This window comes from Nannospalax galili, unplaced genomic scaffold (genome assembly GCF_000622305.1).
Source record: "Nannospalax galili isolate Female #2095 unplaced genomic scaffold, S.galili_v1.0 scaffold820, whole genome shotgun sequence".
Classification (NCBI taxonomy): Eukaryota; Metazoa; Chordata; class Mammalia; order Rodentia; family Spalacidae; genus Nannospalax; species Nannospalax galili.
The window spans coordinates 632956-651939 of record NW_008346549.1 but is presented as its reverse complement, the minus strand read 5'-3'; the positions used below and the strand labels follow the sequence as shown (position 1 = coordinate 651939).

General features: G+C 42.1%; 1 protein-coding gene across 4 annotated transcripts in view; it reads left to right on the top strand.

Moving 5' to 3' along the window:
• The window catches only part of Dgcr8 (DGCR8 microprocessor complex subunit), a 47408-nt gene that overhangs the window by 13202 nt on the left and 15222 nt on the right, over window positions 1-18984 (top strand). For all 4 annotated transcript variants that reach the window (XM_008843015.3, XM_029568276.1, XM_029568277.1 and 1 more), the window contains 3 exons: window positions 299-400; window positions 1209-1307; window positions 6057-6139. In XM_008843015.3, coding sequence (XP_008841237.1) covers window positions 299-400; window positions 1209-1307; window positions 6057-6139 — 284 coding nt within the window. The remainder of the gene's footprint in view (window positions 1-298; window positions 401-1208; window positions 1308-6056; window positions 6140-18984) is intronic.

The following is an 18984-nucleotide window of genomic DNA, read 5'->3' as shown; positions in this document are numbered from 1 at the left end:
TGGGAGTTGCACTTAATTGAAAGCTTGTGTGTATTCTGGTTTGGGGGTTTTTTTTGAATTTTTTGTTTTTTGAGACAGGACCTCCCACGGCCCCAATTGGCCTCAACCTCACAGAAATCCACCTGCCTCTGCCACCCGAGTGCTGGGATTAAAGGCATGAGCCACCACACCCGACCTTTGTGTATATTCTGTAATGCAGAGATTGCTATGTTTATAGTGGTAAGCCCCTATGAATGACTCTGAAATGTGACTGGGGCAGTTTCTTAGGTACTAGCTGAGACAGTTCTTCTTGTCACAGAGTTTGTCATCAATCCCAACGGGAAGTCTGAGGTCTGCATCCTACATGAGTACATGCAGCGTGTCCTCAAGGTCCGCCCTGTTTATAATTTCTTTGAATGTGGTAAGTTCACCTTTCCAATTGTAATCCTTAAGAGTCATATACATCATTTTGGTCCTGGCTGGGGGGTGGGAGTGTGTTGGCTCTACTGGGCTGGATAGAAGTGCAAGACAAGGACAGAGAAAAAAGCATGGTACAGTTAGGCATCTTATTTGCACAGAGGTATCTTGTCTGATGGTGGGTGGCTCTGCTTTTCCCTTCGGGTTTGTTCTGTTTTCCTCCCTTAACCTGCTTATTTTGTCTTCTTTGGTCTGCCTTGACTGGCTCCTGACTACTGTCAAGGATAGCCTGTGAGAAAGGCCTTTCTACTGTGCATTGAGTCCTTTCACGGTCGTCTTGGCCCTTCTGTCCCCCAGTAGTAGAAGGGACCTTAGTCCGAAATACATCCTTCCATGTCTTCTGTGGTATTCTCTGCACAGTTTGTGAAGGCCAGTGTTGCCCTTGGAAGCTGAAAGCCTGGAGTCACTCTTTTTTGGTTGCTGTTTCTCTGGCTCCCAGGATCCTATGCTTTCCCAATTCCTAGCAGTTGTGTCTGTCTTTCACAGACGTCATCCCTACCTTGTCCCTGTACTGGACAGCTCTGTCTCTAGCTCCTGCTTCCCTTGTTTCACTCTCCCATAGTTCCCCCATACCCCTCAATTTTCCTATCTGTACCCTCTGCTGCCTTTGGTTCCTAGCCCTGTTTCCACATCTCAGACAAGCACAGACTTGCTTTCTGCAGGGGTATCTTCTCAGTACTGACAGATTATGTGTGCGCATGCTTTTAATGTCTTGGCAAGTGTGTTTTAAAACAAGTAATTTTAATTTTAAGAGAACCCAAGTGAGCCTTTTGGTGCCTCGGTGACCATTGATGGTGTGACTTACGGATCTGGAACTGCAAGCAGCAAAAAACTTGCGAAGAATAAAGCTGGTAATGTGGCTTGCTTGGTGTATTAGTTACTTTTCCTGTTGCTGTGATAAAATATGCTGACAAAAGCAACTTAAAAAATGAAGGGTTTATTTTGGCTTGAAGTTAAAGGGTATAGTCTATCATGGTGACAGGAGCCTGAGGCTGCTGGTCACATTGTATCTGCAGTCCAGAAGCAGACAGTCATCACTGCTCACTTTTTATTCATTCCAGGACCCCAGTTCATGGGATGAACTCAGCCTTATCAAGATATTCCTTCACAGTCATGCCTCAGAGGCTAGCTTAATTTAGATAATTCTAAAGTATTCATGTAATCTACTTTGATTTAAAGCATTTTAATGTACTTTTAAAAGGATTTATTTATATATCTATTTCTGTTAATGCATGTGTGTATGTGCACCTTTACATGCTGGTGCCTGTGGAGGCCAGAAGATGGTGTTGGATCCTCTGGAGCTAGAGTCACAGGTGGTTGTAAGCTACCTGATGAGGGTGCTGGAAGCCGAACTCAGGTTCTTTAGAGGAGTAGCAAGTGCTCTTATCTGCTGAATCATTTCTCTAGCCCTCTACTTTGATTTTTGGCTTTTTTATTTTTAATATTTATTTTCATTTTTTATGTGTATGAATGTATTGTCTACATGTATGTAAGTGTACCCTTGTTGTACAATGCCTGTAGAGGTCAGAAGAGAGCATTGGATCTCCTGGAATGGGAGTTACAGACAGTTGTTAGCTGCCACGTCAGTATTGGGAACCAAACCAGGGTCCTTTGCAAGAGCAGCCAGTGTTCTTAACAGCTGAACTATCTCTCCAGTCCCCCTACTTTGATTTTTTTTTTTTTTAGAAATATTTTATTTATTAATTTTATGTGTATGAGTATATTGCCTGCATGTATGTAAATGTAGCTCTGTTGTGCAGTGCTTACGGAGATCAGAAGAGAGTGTTGGATTTTCCTGGAACTGGAGTTACAGACAGTTGTTAGCTACCATGTAGGTGCTGGGAATTGAACCTGGGTTCTCTGCAAGAGCAACCAGTGCTCTCAACCACTGATCCAACTCTCCAGCCCCCCTACTTTGATTTTTAAAAAGTAGTAGTACATGCCTATAATCTTAGCACTTGGGAGGCTGATACAGGAGCATTATGAATTTGAAGCCAGCTTTGGCTGCAGAGCAAGACTATGTCTCAAAACTAAAGACTAGGGATATAATTTTAGAATGGGTTTGATCCCCTACACCACCAAAAAATAAAATAATAATATGCTTATTATAAAAAGACGTAAACTGGGAGAGTAAAAAGTAAGACTTTAGGGACTGGAGAGATAGCTCAGCAAGTTAAGAGCATGTACTGCTCTTGTACTGGAACCAAGTTCAGTTCCTAGCACCCACATCGTGCAGCTCACAAATGCCTGTAATTCCAGCTCTGGGGGATCTGAAGCCTCTGACCTCTCTGGGCACTGCACTCATGCACATAACCGGCACACAGGCACTCATACACATAATTTAAAAAATAGTTAACCTTTTTTAAAAAATGAGACCAGCCTGGCATGGTGGCACACGCCTTTAGTCCCAGCACTTGGGAGGCAGAGGCAGGCCAGATCTCTGTGAATTCCAGGACAGCTGGGGCTACAGGGAGACCCTGTCTCAAAAAGACAAAAAAAAAAAAAAAGACTTAAAAGCCAGGCGTGGTGGTGCATGCCTTGATTGCCAGCACTTGTGTTTAGCCCCAGCAGAGGCAGATGCAGGTGGATCCCTGTGAGTTCAAGGCCAACCTGATCTACATAGTGAGTTCCAGGGCACATGGGGGTACAAAGAGACCCTGTCTCAAAAAGACCAAAAAAGAAAAAAAATGAGACTTAAAAGGACCACCTTTCTACTAAGTGACAACAGGGCCTATGTTTTCTGTACTTGTTTAGCTGAACACAGTTTGGGTGTTCCCAGAGCCAGCTGGGGGATGTAGGGTATGCACAAGTTTGTTTTTAAACTGAGCAAAATGTGGGCATTCTAGGAGAGAAAAGGCAGATTGGCATGTTGTCACTATTTTAAGTGTTTTTGACATTTATAGGGACCATTTACTGAATCTTTCAGACTCTAAATTGGGGATTAAACAGTAGTTGCACACAGAGTATGCATCCCTAGAAAACTGGTATTTTCTGTTTAGACCCACTGTGCCATAACCTTGTCATCTGCATATTCTTGGACTAAGATATTTTGCCTAGCATTGGAGTAGAGTAGTTCATTGTAGTGTTAGGTATACTTTAGGCCCTGGCACACACACATCCAATTTTGAACTTTATCCCATGAGCATGTTGTCTTCTAGAACTGGTCTACTGTGTACAGAATAGGAGGCATGCCAGTTTTCTCAGTCTCACTGGGTCTTGGGAATGGGGAGAGAATATTCTGCTCTTAAGAGTCCCACTGGGCATGGTGGCATACACCTTTAATCCCAGTACTTGGGAGGCACAGGCAGGCGGATCTCTGAGTTCAAGGTCAGCCTGGTCTACACAGAGAGTTCCAGGTCAGCTAAGGCTATAGGGAGACCCTGTCTCAAAAAGACCAAAAGGGGCTAGAGAGATGGCTCAGCGGTTAAGAACATTGGTCGTTCTTGCAGAAGACCAGGGTTCGAATCCCAGCACCCACATGGCAGCTAACAACTGTCCATAACTCCAGTTCCAGGGAACAACCTGATCTACATAGTGAGTTCCAGGGCACATGGGGGTACAAAGAGACCCTGTCTCAAAAAGACCAAAAAAGAAAAAAAATGAGACTTAAAAGGACCACCTTTCTACTAAGTGACAACAGGGCCTATGTTTTCTGTACTTGTTTAGCTGAACACAGTTTGGGTGTTCCCAGAGCCAGCTGGGGGATGTAGGGTATGCACAAGTTTGTTTTTAAACTGAGCAAAATGTGGGCATTCTAGGAGAGAAAAGGCAGATTGGCATGTTGTCACTATTTTAAGTGTTTTTGACATTTATAGGGACCATTTACTGAATCTTTCAGACTCTAAATTGGGGATTAAACAGTAGTTGCACACAGAGTATGCATCCCTAGAAAACTGGTATTTTCTGTTTAGACCCACTGTGCCATAACCTTGTCATCTGCATATTCTTGGACTAAGATATTTTGCCTAGCATTGGAGTAGAGTAGTTCATTGTAGTGTTAGGTATACTTTAGGCCCTGGCACACACACATCCAATTTTGAACTTTATCCCATGAGCATGTTGTCTTCTAGAACTGGTCTACTGTGTACAGAATAGGAGGCATGCCAGTTTTCTCAGTCTCACTGGGTCTTGGGAATGGGGAGAGAATATTCTGCTCTTAAGAGTCCCACTGGGCATGGTGGCATACACCTTTAATCCCAGTACTTGGGAGGCACAGGCAGGCGGATCTCTGAGTTCAAGGTCAGCCTGGTCTACACAGAGAGTTCCAGGTCAGCTAAGGCTATAGGGAGACCCTGTCTCAAAAAGACCAAAAGGGGCTAGAGAGATGGCTCAGCGGTTAAGAACATTGGTCGTTCTTGCAGAAGACCAGGGTTCGAATCCCAGCACCCACATGGCAGCTAACAACTGTCCATAACTCCAGTTCCAGGGAATCTGACAGCCTCTTCTGTCTTCCTTGGGCATTGCATGACATGGGTGCAGGCAATACATACATACACATAAAATAAAAATAATAAATAAAACATTAAAAAAAAAATTGGGAGTCCCTCTGTGATGCTTATTTTAGTGTCAAATGTTAAAGACAATGAGAAACCTTTCTGCATCATGTTACTACCTGCCCTTCCCTCTATGTGGCTGTCCTAAGCTTGCATACTCTGCCTCAGTCTCCAGGAAGGCCTATAGTCTATTAATGACATGGAGGTAGGGATCGAACCGAGGTCCTCACACATTAGGCAAGTGCTTTACTACTGAGCTAGACCTCTAGCCCTTGCTGTTCACTTAGATTCAGCCTAAAAGACTTTCACCTCCACAAATTGGGTGTTATGAGGCTTTGAGCAGATAACCTTTGATATAGGGCCTGGCCAGGGGAGTGGAAATACCTGGGTTGTTTTTACAAGGTCACCTGCACCTACCCATGTACTGGAATTTGCTTTCTCCACCCATATTCCAGCTACTCTGTAGACATCTGCACTGGCTGGTCTTTTTTACATACTTATTTTTCTGGGATGTCTTGCTGACAAAGCTCTGCTGCACCAGACTAAAGCCATTATTAGCATATGGGCTATTGTGTGTGCTCTTTGCCCATGGTGGTAGGTATCAGCCTGTCATGTGGGTACCACACCCATGCTTTGTCTTATATCTGCTTCCTCCAGTGTTCCTTGCATCTGGCCATCTCTCCCTGCTCATGGCATCTGCTGTCCATGTGTGTTCTGGATGTCTGCAGCAGCGTGCTGTCAGGCCTCCTTGTGGGGCCTAAGTTTTGCCAAGCTATTTTTTCACACACTGCTAAAGTTATTCCTCTAAAAACACAGGTGTAAGTTCCTTTCTCCTCTGCTACCAGGATTTCAGGGTAACAATGTACACCCCCAGCATGGCTTGTGGAGCTTCTTCTACCCTATCTCACTGTTGCCCTTCAGGGTGTGCTTTTTCTTTCATCCCCTCCTGGTTCTACCTTTTAAAATGCTATTGCTACTCCTGGGCCCTTGCTCACCCTTCTGTGCCAAGCATGTGAGAGCCAGCATGCAGCTCACTCTGCAAGCTAGGCAGCATGCATGGTTTCCCCTTGGGCGCAAGCCCTCATCTCAGGCTTTTTCTTTTCGTAGCCCGGGCCACACTGGAAATTCTCATCCCTGACTTTGTTAAACAGACCTCTGAGGAGAAACCCAAAGACAGTGAAGAACTAGAGGTGAGTGTGGTGATGTTGCTCTACTGGGAGCTTCAGCTGCCATAAAGCCAACCAACCCCTTTCTCTGAACCAGGGTTGTACACAGGTTGTGCTATGCCCTTTGTGTCAAAGATGTAGACATCCAGCCTTCTGGTTGTTCTGTTTGATTTCTCTAAAGGAAAAAGGGGAAAAGCATTGGAGATTTTTGTTACTTAGTTACGTGTGTATTATATACACATCGATCTATGGTGGGAATGAACCTGGGTGGTAGAGTGTATAAGATTAAGATTGCTGTTTATGCTAGAACTGTCTATCTGTAAAACTTTTGGAGTAAATATGTCTCTTTGGCTATTTGTAGCAAAAAAGTTTTAAATTCTGAATGATTTTTTTGGTTTTTTATTTGAGACAGGGTCTCCCTGTAGTCCCAGCTGACCTGAACTTACTGTGTAGACCAGGCTAGCCTCAAACTCACAGAGATCTGCCTGCCTCTGCCTCCCAAGTGCTAGGATTAAAGGCATGTGCCACCACACCCAGCATGAATTTTTGTAATAGTCTTTTATAGAGATAATTTATATATTATAAAAGTCAACCTTTTAAACTATTTGTATAATTCAGGAGTTGTGCAGTCATTACAACTATCTGATTTTAGAATTTAAAAAAATTACATTTAATTGTGTGTGTATTGGAGGTGTGAGTCATCATATGCACGTGTAAGTCAGAAGACATTGTCAGGCTTAGTAGCAAGTGCCTTTACCCATTGAGCCATCCCAACAGTCCCTAAAATGTTTTTGTCACTCCAAAAAGAAACCCCTAAATGTTGACAGAACTCCTAGTTCTCCCAGCTGCCAGTCCTTGGACACTGAGCATATGTAGACTGTTTGTCTTTGTGCATGGCTATCTTTCTCAGCTGTCAGCTGCGGGGTCATCAAATTGAGGGTGTTTCCTTCCGTTCTGCCTTTCTGAGGATTTGTATCAGAAATGGTTGTTGGATTTTTGCCAAATCTTTTTCTGCTTGTAGTGAGATGATTGTATGATTTTTGTCTTTTATTTTACTAGTAAGGTATTATTAGTTATTTTTTTATGTTACACCAACTTTGCATTCATTAGGTAATCCCACATAGTCATAGCTGATAATGATTTTTAGGTGTTGTAGAATTTGGTTTGGTAGTATTTTTTCAGAATTTTTGTATCTATATTTATGAGAGATACGGTCTATCTTTTTTTCTCTTTGTGATATCCTTGTTAGTGTTAGTATTAGGGTAATCCTGGCCTCATGGAATGAGTTAGAAAGTGTTCCATGTGGTAGAATAGGTTGTGAAAGACCGATACTAATTTTTTAAGTGCTTGATTTAATTCACCTAGTGAAATTTTCTTTTGCTGCTGCCGATTAAACCCAGGTACTCCCTTGCCAATCTACCACTGAGGTACACCTCCAGCTCCTGTTGTCTGTTTTAGAGTGATTCAGCATAAAAGACATTTCAGCTAAACAAAGTATTTTGAGGATTTGGGATAGGGCCTGTCACAAGAGTGGAAATGTCATGATGCGTGCATTTTAGGCTCTTTGCAAAATCGTGTGTACCTGCCCACATGTTGGAATTTGCTTCCTCCACCCATACTGTAGCTACTTTACTACTGAGCTGTTTGGAACCTTTTGAGCTTAGCCTTTTCTCTATTTGAAGTTACTTAATTATTAATTTAATCTTGTAGTTCTGTTCAGATTTTCTTTGATGGTGCTAGGCAAAGACCTCACATATGACAGGCAAATGCTTTACCATTGAGTTATACCCTCAGACTTCTATCTGTTTGAGACAGGGTCTTTTTTTGTGTGTGTGTGGGGGCTCTTTTTGAGACAGGTTTCCCTGTAACCTCACCTGGCCTGGAACTTGCTATGTAGACCAGGCTGCCTTCATCTTGGCAGCAATCCACCTGCCTCTGCCTCCTGAGTCCTGGAACTAAAGGTGTATAGGTACCACCACTCTCAACTCATTTCTTTTTGAGCTAGTTTTGGTGGTTAAGTCTTTCTAGGAATTTTTCTGCTTTGTGTAGGCTATCTTATTGATTAACATATTTTCTGTTGGGTCCTTGTTTATTTCTATAAGGTTGTAGTGGTTCTAGCATTTATTATTGATTTTACTTTAAATTTCACACAATTTACTTTTTTTTCCTTGGTTAGTGTAGCTGAAGTTTGCCAGTGTTATTGATCTTTTCAGAGATCTAACCTTTGGTTTTATTGTATTGTTGTTTTCCTTTCTTTTCTGTTTACTAAATATCTATTGTACTTTATTATTTTCTTCCTGCCATCTTTAGATTTAGTTTTACTTTGCTCTTTCTCTCGTGTCTTCCAGTTAGGGTATAGGTTTGTGATTTTGTTTAAAATTTTTTTTTCTTTTTATTTTTGGTCTTTTTGAGACAGGGTCTCACTGTAGCCCTTGCTGGATTGGAACTTGCTATGTAGGCCAGGCTGGCCTTGAACTCACAGAGATCCACTTGCCTCTGCTGGGATTAAGTGCAAGGATTAAAGGCGTGCACCAGCACACATGGCCTTTTTTATTAAGATTTATTTTTATTAAAAAATTTTATTTTTATTTTATGTGTATAAGTGTTTTCCCTCCATGAAAGTAAGAATGCCACTGTGTGCAATTGCTACGGAGGCCAAAAGAGGGCATTGGATCTCCTGGAACTGGAGTTAGTCCTTAACAGTCCTTGTTAGCCTCCCATGTGTGTGCTGGGAATCAAACCCAGGTCTTCTGGAAGATCAGGCAGTGCTCCTAGTTGCTGAGCCATCTCTCCAGCCTCTATTTTTATTATTTTTTAATTATGTATATGTATGTGTGTCTCTGTGTGTAGATATGTGCAGGTGCCCATAGAGTCTAGAAGGTGGCATCAGATCCCTTGGAACTGGGGTTACAGCCAGTTATTCGGTGCTGAGAACTGAACTTGGGTCCTCTGCAAGAGCAGTATACACTTTTTTAAAAAAAAAAAATTTAAATTTAATAACCACATCATTAGAAGAAGTATTTCATTACAGCTTTAACATAGTAACACATTCCAGAGCAAGGATACATCGCTTTCAAAAGTGGCTGTAAATAGTTAGGTTCACAGTTGAATTAATACAATTATACAATATTGAACTCAGTATAAACTCTGTAAGACATAAAATTGAATGAGTTTTTACCCTTAAAAGAGGATCTCCATTTCAAAATATGCTGTTTCCTACATTTTTAATGCTACTAACACTTAGATGTTTACATTTGTCTTTAATTTCCATGTATCTGATTATTACTAGTTACAGTCGGTTACACTCGGATCCTTAGTACCTGAGTATGGAGTGTACACTTTTTTAATTTTAAAATTATTTTTATAGGTTGGGCATGGTGGCACACGCCTTTAATCCCAGCACTTGGGAGGCAGAAGCAGGTGGATCTCTGTGAGTTCAAGGCCAGCCTGGTCTACATAGTGAGTTCCAGGCCAGCTGGGGCTACAGGGAGACCCTGTCTCAAAACAAACAGTTAAAAAATATATTTTTATTTATGTATATAAATGTTTTGCCTTCATGTACGTATATGTGTGCACCTGTGTTGTGCAGTGCCTGCTCAGGCCAGGAAAGGACGTCAGATCTTTTGGAACTGGAGTTTCCTAAAGTGGTTAGCTGCCATGTGGATGCTGGGAACCTTTGAACCCAGGTCTTTTGGAAGAACAGTCAGTGCTCTTAACCACTGAGCCATCTCTTCAGCCCCTACTACATAACTCTTAACTACTGCGCTATCTCAGCAACTCCTGTTTTTTTTTGTTGTTGTTGTTGATGTTTCGTTTTTGTTGTTTTTAATGCTGGGCATTAAACCAAGAGCCTACCTGCACATGCTCAGCAAGCACCTTACCACTGAGCTACAATTTCTAGCCCCACAATCTTGTTTTAAAATACTGTTTGGTCAGGCTGAAAAGATGGCTCAGTGGTTAAGAACACCAGCTGTTCTTGCAGAAGACCTGGGTTTGAATCCCAGAACCTACATGGAAGCTAATAACTTCCATGGTTCGGATCCTAGCACCCACATGGCAGCTAACAACTATCTATAACTCCAGTTATAGGGGACTGGATGCCCTCTTCTGACCTCCATGGGCACTGAACAACATGGGTGCACTTAAGTGCATGCAAGCAATACACTTATACACATCAAATAAAATAAAAAATAAATTTAAAAATCTATTCAATGAAATTATGGCAGAAAATTCCCCAAATCTCAGGAAAAATATGGACATCCAAGTACAGGTTATTTAGAATCTCAGACAGACATGGCCAGAAAGACCCTGTCTTTCCACATCTCATTATAGTTAAATGCTAAAATCACAGAACAAAGAATATCAAAAGCGACAAGAGAAAAATCATCTAAGTCATGAGAACTGTATCAGATCTCTCAGAAAATTCTAAAGCCAGGAAAGTCTGGAAGAATATACTATAAGTCCTATGAGCAAATAGCTGCCAATCAACATTACTATAGTGAACAGTGTTTATTTTGCTATTTATCTATTATTTATTTATTTATTTATTTAATAATTAATTTGAGGCAGGGTTTTCCTGTAATCCCAGCTGTCCTGGAATTCACTATGTAGACCAAGTTGGTCTGAATGTCACAGAGATCCACCTCCACCTGCCCAGAACAAAAGTTTTTTTGTTTTTTTTTTTTGGTCTTTTTGAGACAGGGTCTCCCTGTATCCCAGCTGGAACTCACTGTGTACATGAGGCTGGCCTCAAACTCACAGAGCTCTGCCTGCCTCTGCCTCCCAAGTGCTGGGATTAAAGGCATGTGCCACCATGCCCCATGAGTACAAAGTTGGTTTAAAAAAAAAATAATAATAATGGGGAAGTTCAGATCTCCCAAGGTAAGAAACTAAAACAACTTATGACACTAAGCCAACACTGCAGAAGATACTTGGAGAAAACCTATACATAGATAAGGAAGAAAATCACAACATAAAAGGCACAAGAGAATATATTTTACAAACAAATGAACAAATAGAATTAAAAATAATCAAACATTTTCAACTCAAACTAGCAAGAATAATAACAAAGAAACCAGGCATAGTGGTGCATGCTTTTAATCCCAGCACTCAGGAGGCACAGGCAAGAGGATCTCTCTAAGACAGAGGCCAGCTTGGTCTACAAAGTGAGTTCTAGGCCAGCTGGGGTCTCCAGTCAAAAAGAGCCCCTGCCCCCAAAAAAAGAATAAGGAAGGAAAAACAGTACTCCAATTTATGTGTGTGTATGTGTGCATGCATGCGTGTAGTTTTGTGTGAAAGAGAATGAAATTAGAGGAATTAGCAAATACCTCTCATTAATAACTATTATATAAATATGCTTTGCAAAAAATAAAAAAAGCAAGCGTAAGAAACTCTTAGCAAAACTAACCAAGAGAGAGGGAGAAGACCCAAATTAATACACCGGAGGCCAGATGAGGTGGCGCACACACACTTGTAATCCTGGTGCTTGGGAGGCTTGGGCAGGAAGATCTCAAGTTCAAGGCCAGCCTGGAATACAGAGGGAAATACTGTCTAAAATAAATAAACATAAAACAAAATAGGGACAGGGGAGAGAGTTCAGTTGGTAAAGTGCTCCATGTAGAAACATGAGGACTTGAGTATAATTCCCACTAGATATGGTGATGTACACTTTTAATCCCAGTGCTGGGGAGAACAGAGACAATGAGCTCACTGACCAGTCAACCTAGGCTAATCAGTGACCCACTAGGACCCAGTGAGACTCTCAAAAAAGAAAGATCAATGGCTTCTGAGGAATGATATCCAAGATTAACCTCTGACCTTCATACACATGTAGAGGGGAGCACAGATACATATACATATACACATTATAAAATGGAAACATTTTTCAGCCATAAAAAGAATTATAGGTAGGAGTTGGGGAATTAAACGGGGGGGGGGGGCAAGATGACAACACCTGGAGAGCTGGATCAGTGGTTAAAAGCACTAGCTACTCTGTAGAGGACTTGGGTTTGATTCCCAGCATCCACATGGTGCTAACAATCATCTGTAACTCCAGGTCCAAGGGATAGACGCCTTCTTCTGACCTGTGGTTACTGCACAACATGAGTGCACTTACACACGTGCAGGGAATACACCATACACATAAAATTTTTTTAAAAAAGTATCAAAACAGATGCAGAGAACCAGCAGAATTTTTTAATTTTAATTTTATGTGTATGCATGTTTTGCCTGCATGTGTGTAAGTGCATCTGTGTCATGCAATGCCCTTGAAGGACAGAGGAGGCCACTGGATCCCCTGGAACTGGAGGTACAGACATGTATGATTGTATTGCATGTATGTGAGTGTACTGGTGTCGTGCAGTGCCACAGAGGTCAGAAGAGGGCTTCAGATTCCCCTGGAACTGGAGTTAAGGACTGCTCGTAGCCTCCATGTGGGTGCTGGGAATGGAACCCAGGTCCTCTGCAAGAGCAGTCAGTGCTCTTAACTGCTGAGCCATCTCTCCAGCCCCTAAATTGACTTCTTAGCTGTTTTAATCTTCTTGAGGTCACTGATGGTTTTAAAACTAGATTTTGTAGTATCTTTGAATTCCATAATTAAGTTCTAAGCTTTTTTTTTTTTTTCCTTTTTGGTCTTTTTGAGACAGGGTCTCCCTATAGCCCCAGCTGTTCTGGAACTCACTATGTAGACCAGGTTGGCCTTGAACTCACAGAGATCCGCCTGCCTTTGCCTCCCACTGGGATCAAAGGCAAGTGCTGGGATCAAAGGCAAGTGCTGGGATCAAAGGCGTGGGACGCCATGTCAGGCTGTCCTTGAACTACAGAGATCCAGCTGTCTCTGCCTCTGCCTCCCAAGTGCTGGGATTACACATGGGCACTACCACACCCAGTAGTTCTAAGCATTTTAAAAAATATTTTATGTGTATTGCCTGCATGTATGTAAGTGCACCTGTGTTGTGCAATGCCCACTATAACAGAAGAGGGCGTCAGATTCCCTGGAACTGGAGTTACAGACGTTTTTTTAGCTACCATGTAGGTGCAGGGATTTAAACCCAGGTCTTTTGCAGTTGCAAGAACAACTGGTGCTCTTAACCACTGAGCCATCTCTCCAGCCCCTTAAGCATTTTTAAAAATGCGTATGAGGTGTATGTAGGACCATGTGTGTACAGTGTCCGTGGAGGCCAGAAGAGGATGTCAGATCCCCTGGAACTGGAGTTAAAGATGGTTGTTCGCCACCATGTAGGTGCTGGGAATTGAACCCAGGTCCTCTGCCAGTGTTTTTAATTGCTGAGCCATTTCTCTAGCCCCATTACTCTGAGCTTTTTCAGGAGTTATGTTTCCTTGCTTTTTTAGGTTTTTTGTATATCCACATTGTGATATGCATATTGGATGGGATGAGTATCTCTTTCAGTTTATTTAAATGGATTTTTAAATTTTATGGGGGTCCTGTTAGTGGAGAAATTTCTCTTGGGGTTATGATACCCACCTATACTCAGAGGGAAAGCAGGCAACAGCAGTTAAAAAGAGCAGTTCTATCTTTTTGTGTATTCCTTTTTAAAATTTGTTTCTGGGTTTTGTTTTGTTTTTGTTTTTGTTTTTTTCAGTCTTTTTTGAGACAGGGTCTCCCTGTAGCCTGAGCTGTCCTGGAACTCACTGTGTAGACCAGGCTGGCCTTGAACTCACAGAGATCCACCTGCCTCTGCCTCCCAAGTGCTGGGACTACAGGCGTGCACTACCACGCCTGGCTGCTTCGGTTATTTTTAATTGTGTGCTTGTGTCTGTGTGTGGGTATATGCACATGAGTTCAAGTGCCTGTGGAGGCCAGAAGAGGGCATCAGATCCCCTGAGTCTGGGAATCAAACTTGAATCCTATGCAAGTGATATGTGCTCTTAACCACTGAGCCAGCTTCTCCAGCCTCTGATTTATTGCATTTATTTATTTTGTGTGATTGTGATATGTGTGGGTGCATATGTGCTATGGTGCTCATGTAGAAGTAGAACAATTTAAGAGAGTCAGTTCTCTTCTTCCACCAAATGGCATCCAGGGATTGAAGTTGGAACATTAGCCTTATGTTATCTCACTGGCCCTTAACTACATTTAATTATGGAGGAAGGAAAAGATAGCAAGTTGTGAAAAAGAGGAAAAGTAGATGAAGATGTAAAAAATAGTAATATCTGCCGGGCGTGATGGTGCACGCCTTTAATCCCAGCACTTGGGAGGCACAGGCAGGCAGATCTCTGAGAGTTCGAGGCCAGTCTGGTCTACATAGCAAGTTCTAGGCCAGCTGAGGCTACAGGGAGACCCTGTCTCAAAAAGACAAAAAAAAATAAAATAAAAAAAAGAGTAATGTCTGATTGTGGTGGTACATGCATATAATCCTAGCATTTAGAAGGTAGAGGCAGGATGATCACAAATTCAAGGCCAGCCTCATCTACATGACAAGCTTAAAGTCAGTTTGAGCCATATGAGACCCTGTCTCAACTAAAAGAAAAAGAGAAATGATTATGAGGGAACACACAAGTAGAAAGACAATACAGTCAAAGAGAAAGGGAAGGAGGGAGCAAAATACCCTCAGTCAATATTCCTTGCTAAGGAAAAAAGAATAGATCTTTTTCTCCAGGTCTGTTTTTGTAGCTCACTCTGGGGTTGTGAGTTGGGGTCGGGTAGGTGAAGTCCAAACAAATCAAAGAAGGACTGTTCTCAGGCTGCTCTCCATCCCACGTTGCCTGTTGAGTTAAAATCCTGTTTCTGCATATAGGCTTGGTTATGCTGGGAGGAAGGCAAGAACCTCAAATTGCTTCTAGCCTGAGGACATTCTTTACGCCTATGTACACCAGAGTTCCTCTATATGGGTGGGTTTGTGGTTAGAACTTCTTTTTTGTGTTTGTGCATGTGTGTGTACCTATATGCATGTAAATAGCAGAGGACAACCTAAGATGTACTGTGGTGCCATCTACCCTTTTTGAGCAGTGCCTCACTGGCCTGGAAGTGAGATAGTAGACTAGGATGCCTGGCTAGCACACTTGAGGGATCTTGTCTCTGTCCAGTGTACAGCTAACTCTCTTATCAGCATTTGGGCTGCATACCCCTTATATGCTTTTCCTGAGCTTTGCTCTGGCACTGCTTTTTTTCTTTTTTGGTTTGGAACTCACTATGTAGACCCAGGCTGGCCTTCACCTCACAGAGATCCACCTGCCTTTTGTCTCCCAAGTGCTGGGATTAAAGGTGTGTGCTACTATGCCTGGCTTGACACAGCTTTTTTTGGGGGGTCTTTTTGAGACAGGGTCTCCCTGTAGCCCCAGCTGTCCTAGAACTCATTGTGTAGACCAGGCTGGCCTTGAATTCACAGAGATCCGCCTGCCTCTGCCTCCCAAGTGCTGGGATTAAAGGTGTGCGCCACCACGCCTGGCGACACAGCGTTTATGTAGACTTGTGTCTGTGAATCTGAGCCCAAGTTATACCAAGTTTCCTGGGTTCACACTCATTTTGGGGGTGGTCACTGCTTAGCACATGGAGCAGGCCTTTGGAGTTTGAAGATAAGAAAATTTAGGGTCTTTTCTCCCCAGGTAAATGGATTGATCGTAAGAACTCTCCTAAGATGATTTTGCTGCATGACACCAGTGAGCAAGCTATGGAAGTGCTTGAATACAGGATTCTTTCCCCTTTTCCATATTTTTTCCTTGTATTTATTTGTATGCATGTGTATGTGTATGTATGTAGGTCAGGGGACAGCTTGCCAGGAGTCAGTTGTCTCATTCCACTGTGTCGTGTCTAGAGATCAAATTCAGGTTGTTAGGCTTGGCAGGCACCTTTACAAGCTTAGCCATCTTACCAGTCCTTGGTAAAGACTTTTCTTTTCTTTTCTTTTTTTTTTTTTTTTTTGGTCTTTTTGAGACAGGATCTCCCTGTAGCTCCAGCAGTCCTGGAACTCACTGTGTAGACCAGGCTGGCCTTGAACTCACAGAGATCTGCCTGCCTGTGCCTCCCAAGTGCTGGGATTAAAGGCTTGTGCCACCACGCCCGGCCTCTTTTTTTAAAAAAAAGTTTATGTATGTGAGTGCTTTGCCTGTATGTATGTAAGTATATCTGTGTTGTACAGTGCTCATAGAGGCCAGAAGAGGGCATAGGATCCCCTGGAACTGGAGTTAAGGAACTATTAGCTGCCATGTGGATACTAGGAACTGAACCCAGATTCTCTCCAAGAGCAGTCAATGAATGCTCTTAACCAGTGAGCCATCTCTCCTGCCTTTGAAAATCGATTCTGATTGACAGTCTTTGGCTTCATAGTTGGGAATATGTCAGCCTTTTGGCCTTTTCAACTTCTCATGAAAAATTGTCTGTTGCTTGCTAGGTAGAAGTATCATGATTCAACTAGCTCAGGCTACATAATAAAATCCAATCTCAATCAAGAAAAACAAAACAAAAATCCAAGACTATAGTATAGCTCAGTGGCAAAACACTTTATTAACATGTATAAAACCCTGGGTTTAATTCCCTAGCGCTTTGGAAAAAGAAACAAAAGAAAAAAGTGTTCATCTCTGAGGCTTGCTTGTGTGCTGAATTGATTCTCTTGTTTCTTTCAAGATGCTCTCATGTTTGACCTTCAGATTCGTCTCTATATAGATATTTTTTAATTTTCTATTTGGAATTTACTCAGGTGTTTAGATGTCTAGATTATTGGTTTTCATCGATCTTTGGATGTTTCAGTTATTGTTCCTCCCAGGTATTCTTCCTGCTTCATTTATCATTTTTTCTGGGGCTCCTTTAATATAAATTTTCATATGTAATGGTAATTTGTCCTACAGATCTCTGCAGCTTTGTCTTATTTTTAATTTTTCTGTCTTCAGACTAATTTCAATAGGTCTATTTTCAAGATTGTTGATATTTCTTCTGCCTATTTTAATCTACTAGGGAATGCCTCTTTTTAAAAATTTTTTATTGAATTTTTGTGTATTTCATACATAAAATTATCTTTATACTCCCTTCCCCTTCGATTCCCTCCCATAGCACCCCCCCCCCCCAGAGTTCATACATTCTGTCATTTATATTAAGGCTTATTGCGTAAAGTTTGTATCCCAAGATGTCCCTCAGTGCAAGTTCATCCACCGGGATTTAGTCTATCTAGAGTTTCTCCCTTCAAGAAGATCAGCTCTTCCTCACCCAGCAGTAATCAGCTGCCAATAATTCTCCTACTAAGATTGAGGCCTACTGTTCATTTCCACAGTTCTGTGCTGGGTTTTTGTATGCCTAAGTTTGCATGGGTCTTGTGCATGCTGACACCATTGCTATAGGTTTGTATAAGAAGGGTCCCAAGTATCTGTAGGACTATTTCCATATCATCATGCTCCTCCCTGGCTTTCCGCCCCCTCTTCTGCAATGGTCCCTGAGCCCTGGGTGGGTGGACCTCAATATAAGAGTTCTATCCAAGGGCCCACACTCTACCAACTCTTATTCTCTGCTTTTTGGCCATTTGTGGCCTTTTGTGTTCCTGGTCCTGGGGGAATGCCTTTTAATGAATAGTTTTCTAATCCCCAGCCCACCCTCTTGTGTTAGAGGTAGAGTCTAGGGCCTCAAACCTGCTATTGAGCTGTGTCTGCCAGCCCCTATCACTATTGATATTTTCTATTTGATGAGACAGTATTCTAATACTTCCTTTTGCCACTCTGGAGCACAGTGTTCTTGTTTTCAACAAAAGAATACAAAAAGCATGGGACTAAGAGATGGTTCAGGATTAAGAGCATGTACTGCTCTTTCAAAGGACCCAAGTTCTGTTCCCAGCACCTATCCCAGGCAAACGACAACTGCCTATAGGACCCTAACTCCTGACCTCAGGCACCTGTACTCACACATACCCTCCTCACACACAATTAAAAATAAGAATGTAATATAATAATACAAATAAATTTTTTAAAAAGAAAACATTCAGAAGGGAACACAGGGGCAATTTATTGGAGTGATAAACACCAATGGGTCAGGCAAGCTGGAGCTCTATCTTGTCAGCTGCCAGGAAGAAGGAAATGAAAAGTGGACAGAGACAGAAAGAAAACAAAGGAAGACAAGTTAGGCACACCAGGAGAAAAGAAAATAACCTGGCCTGGCATAGTGGCACACAACTTTAATCTCAGCACTCTGGAGGTAGAGGCAGCTCAAACTCTGTTAGTTCAGCCCACCTGGTTTATATTGCGAATTCCAGGCCAGCCAGGATTATATAGTGAGACCCTGCCACAGAAAACCAAAAGGAAGGAGGAAAGGAGGAAAAAGAAGAAAACCTGGTATCATGGGCCTTTGTTTCTTTTAGGGTTTTATGTGCGGGTATAAGAGCCTATAGGTTGATGTCTGGTGTCTTCTTCAGTTTCTTCTCCACCTAATTTTTTTGAGGCTGCTCTTACTGAACCATAAGCTCACTGTTTGGCTAGACTGGTTGGCCAGCAAGTTCTAGGATCCTTCTATTTCTGCCTCCACAGAATTAGGATTATAGATGCACATTATCATTATCATTCCCATCTTTATGTGGGTGCTGAGGCTCAGAACTCCCATCATCACACTTGTACTGCAAGCACTTTGCTATCTCTCCAGCCCCTGGATGGATCACAGGCAGATCTGAAGACCCCACTTGAAGAAGTGTTGTCAAGACAAAAACTGAAAGGCATTCAGTGTCAAAATCTTGGTTGGCTTTATTTGTAATTCTGCAGTTGGGCACAAGAAAGTGTTCTGATGGGCAGAGGAGGTTTATTTTATAGACTGAGAAAGGCTGAAGAAAGCAGAAACAGAACAAAGAACAGATTGATCATTTCCTGTAAGGTAGAAGACAGTAATTAGAAAAATAACTGATCAGTTAATATGTGTAGTTTTCTTTTCTTTTTCTTTCTTT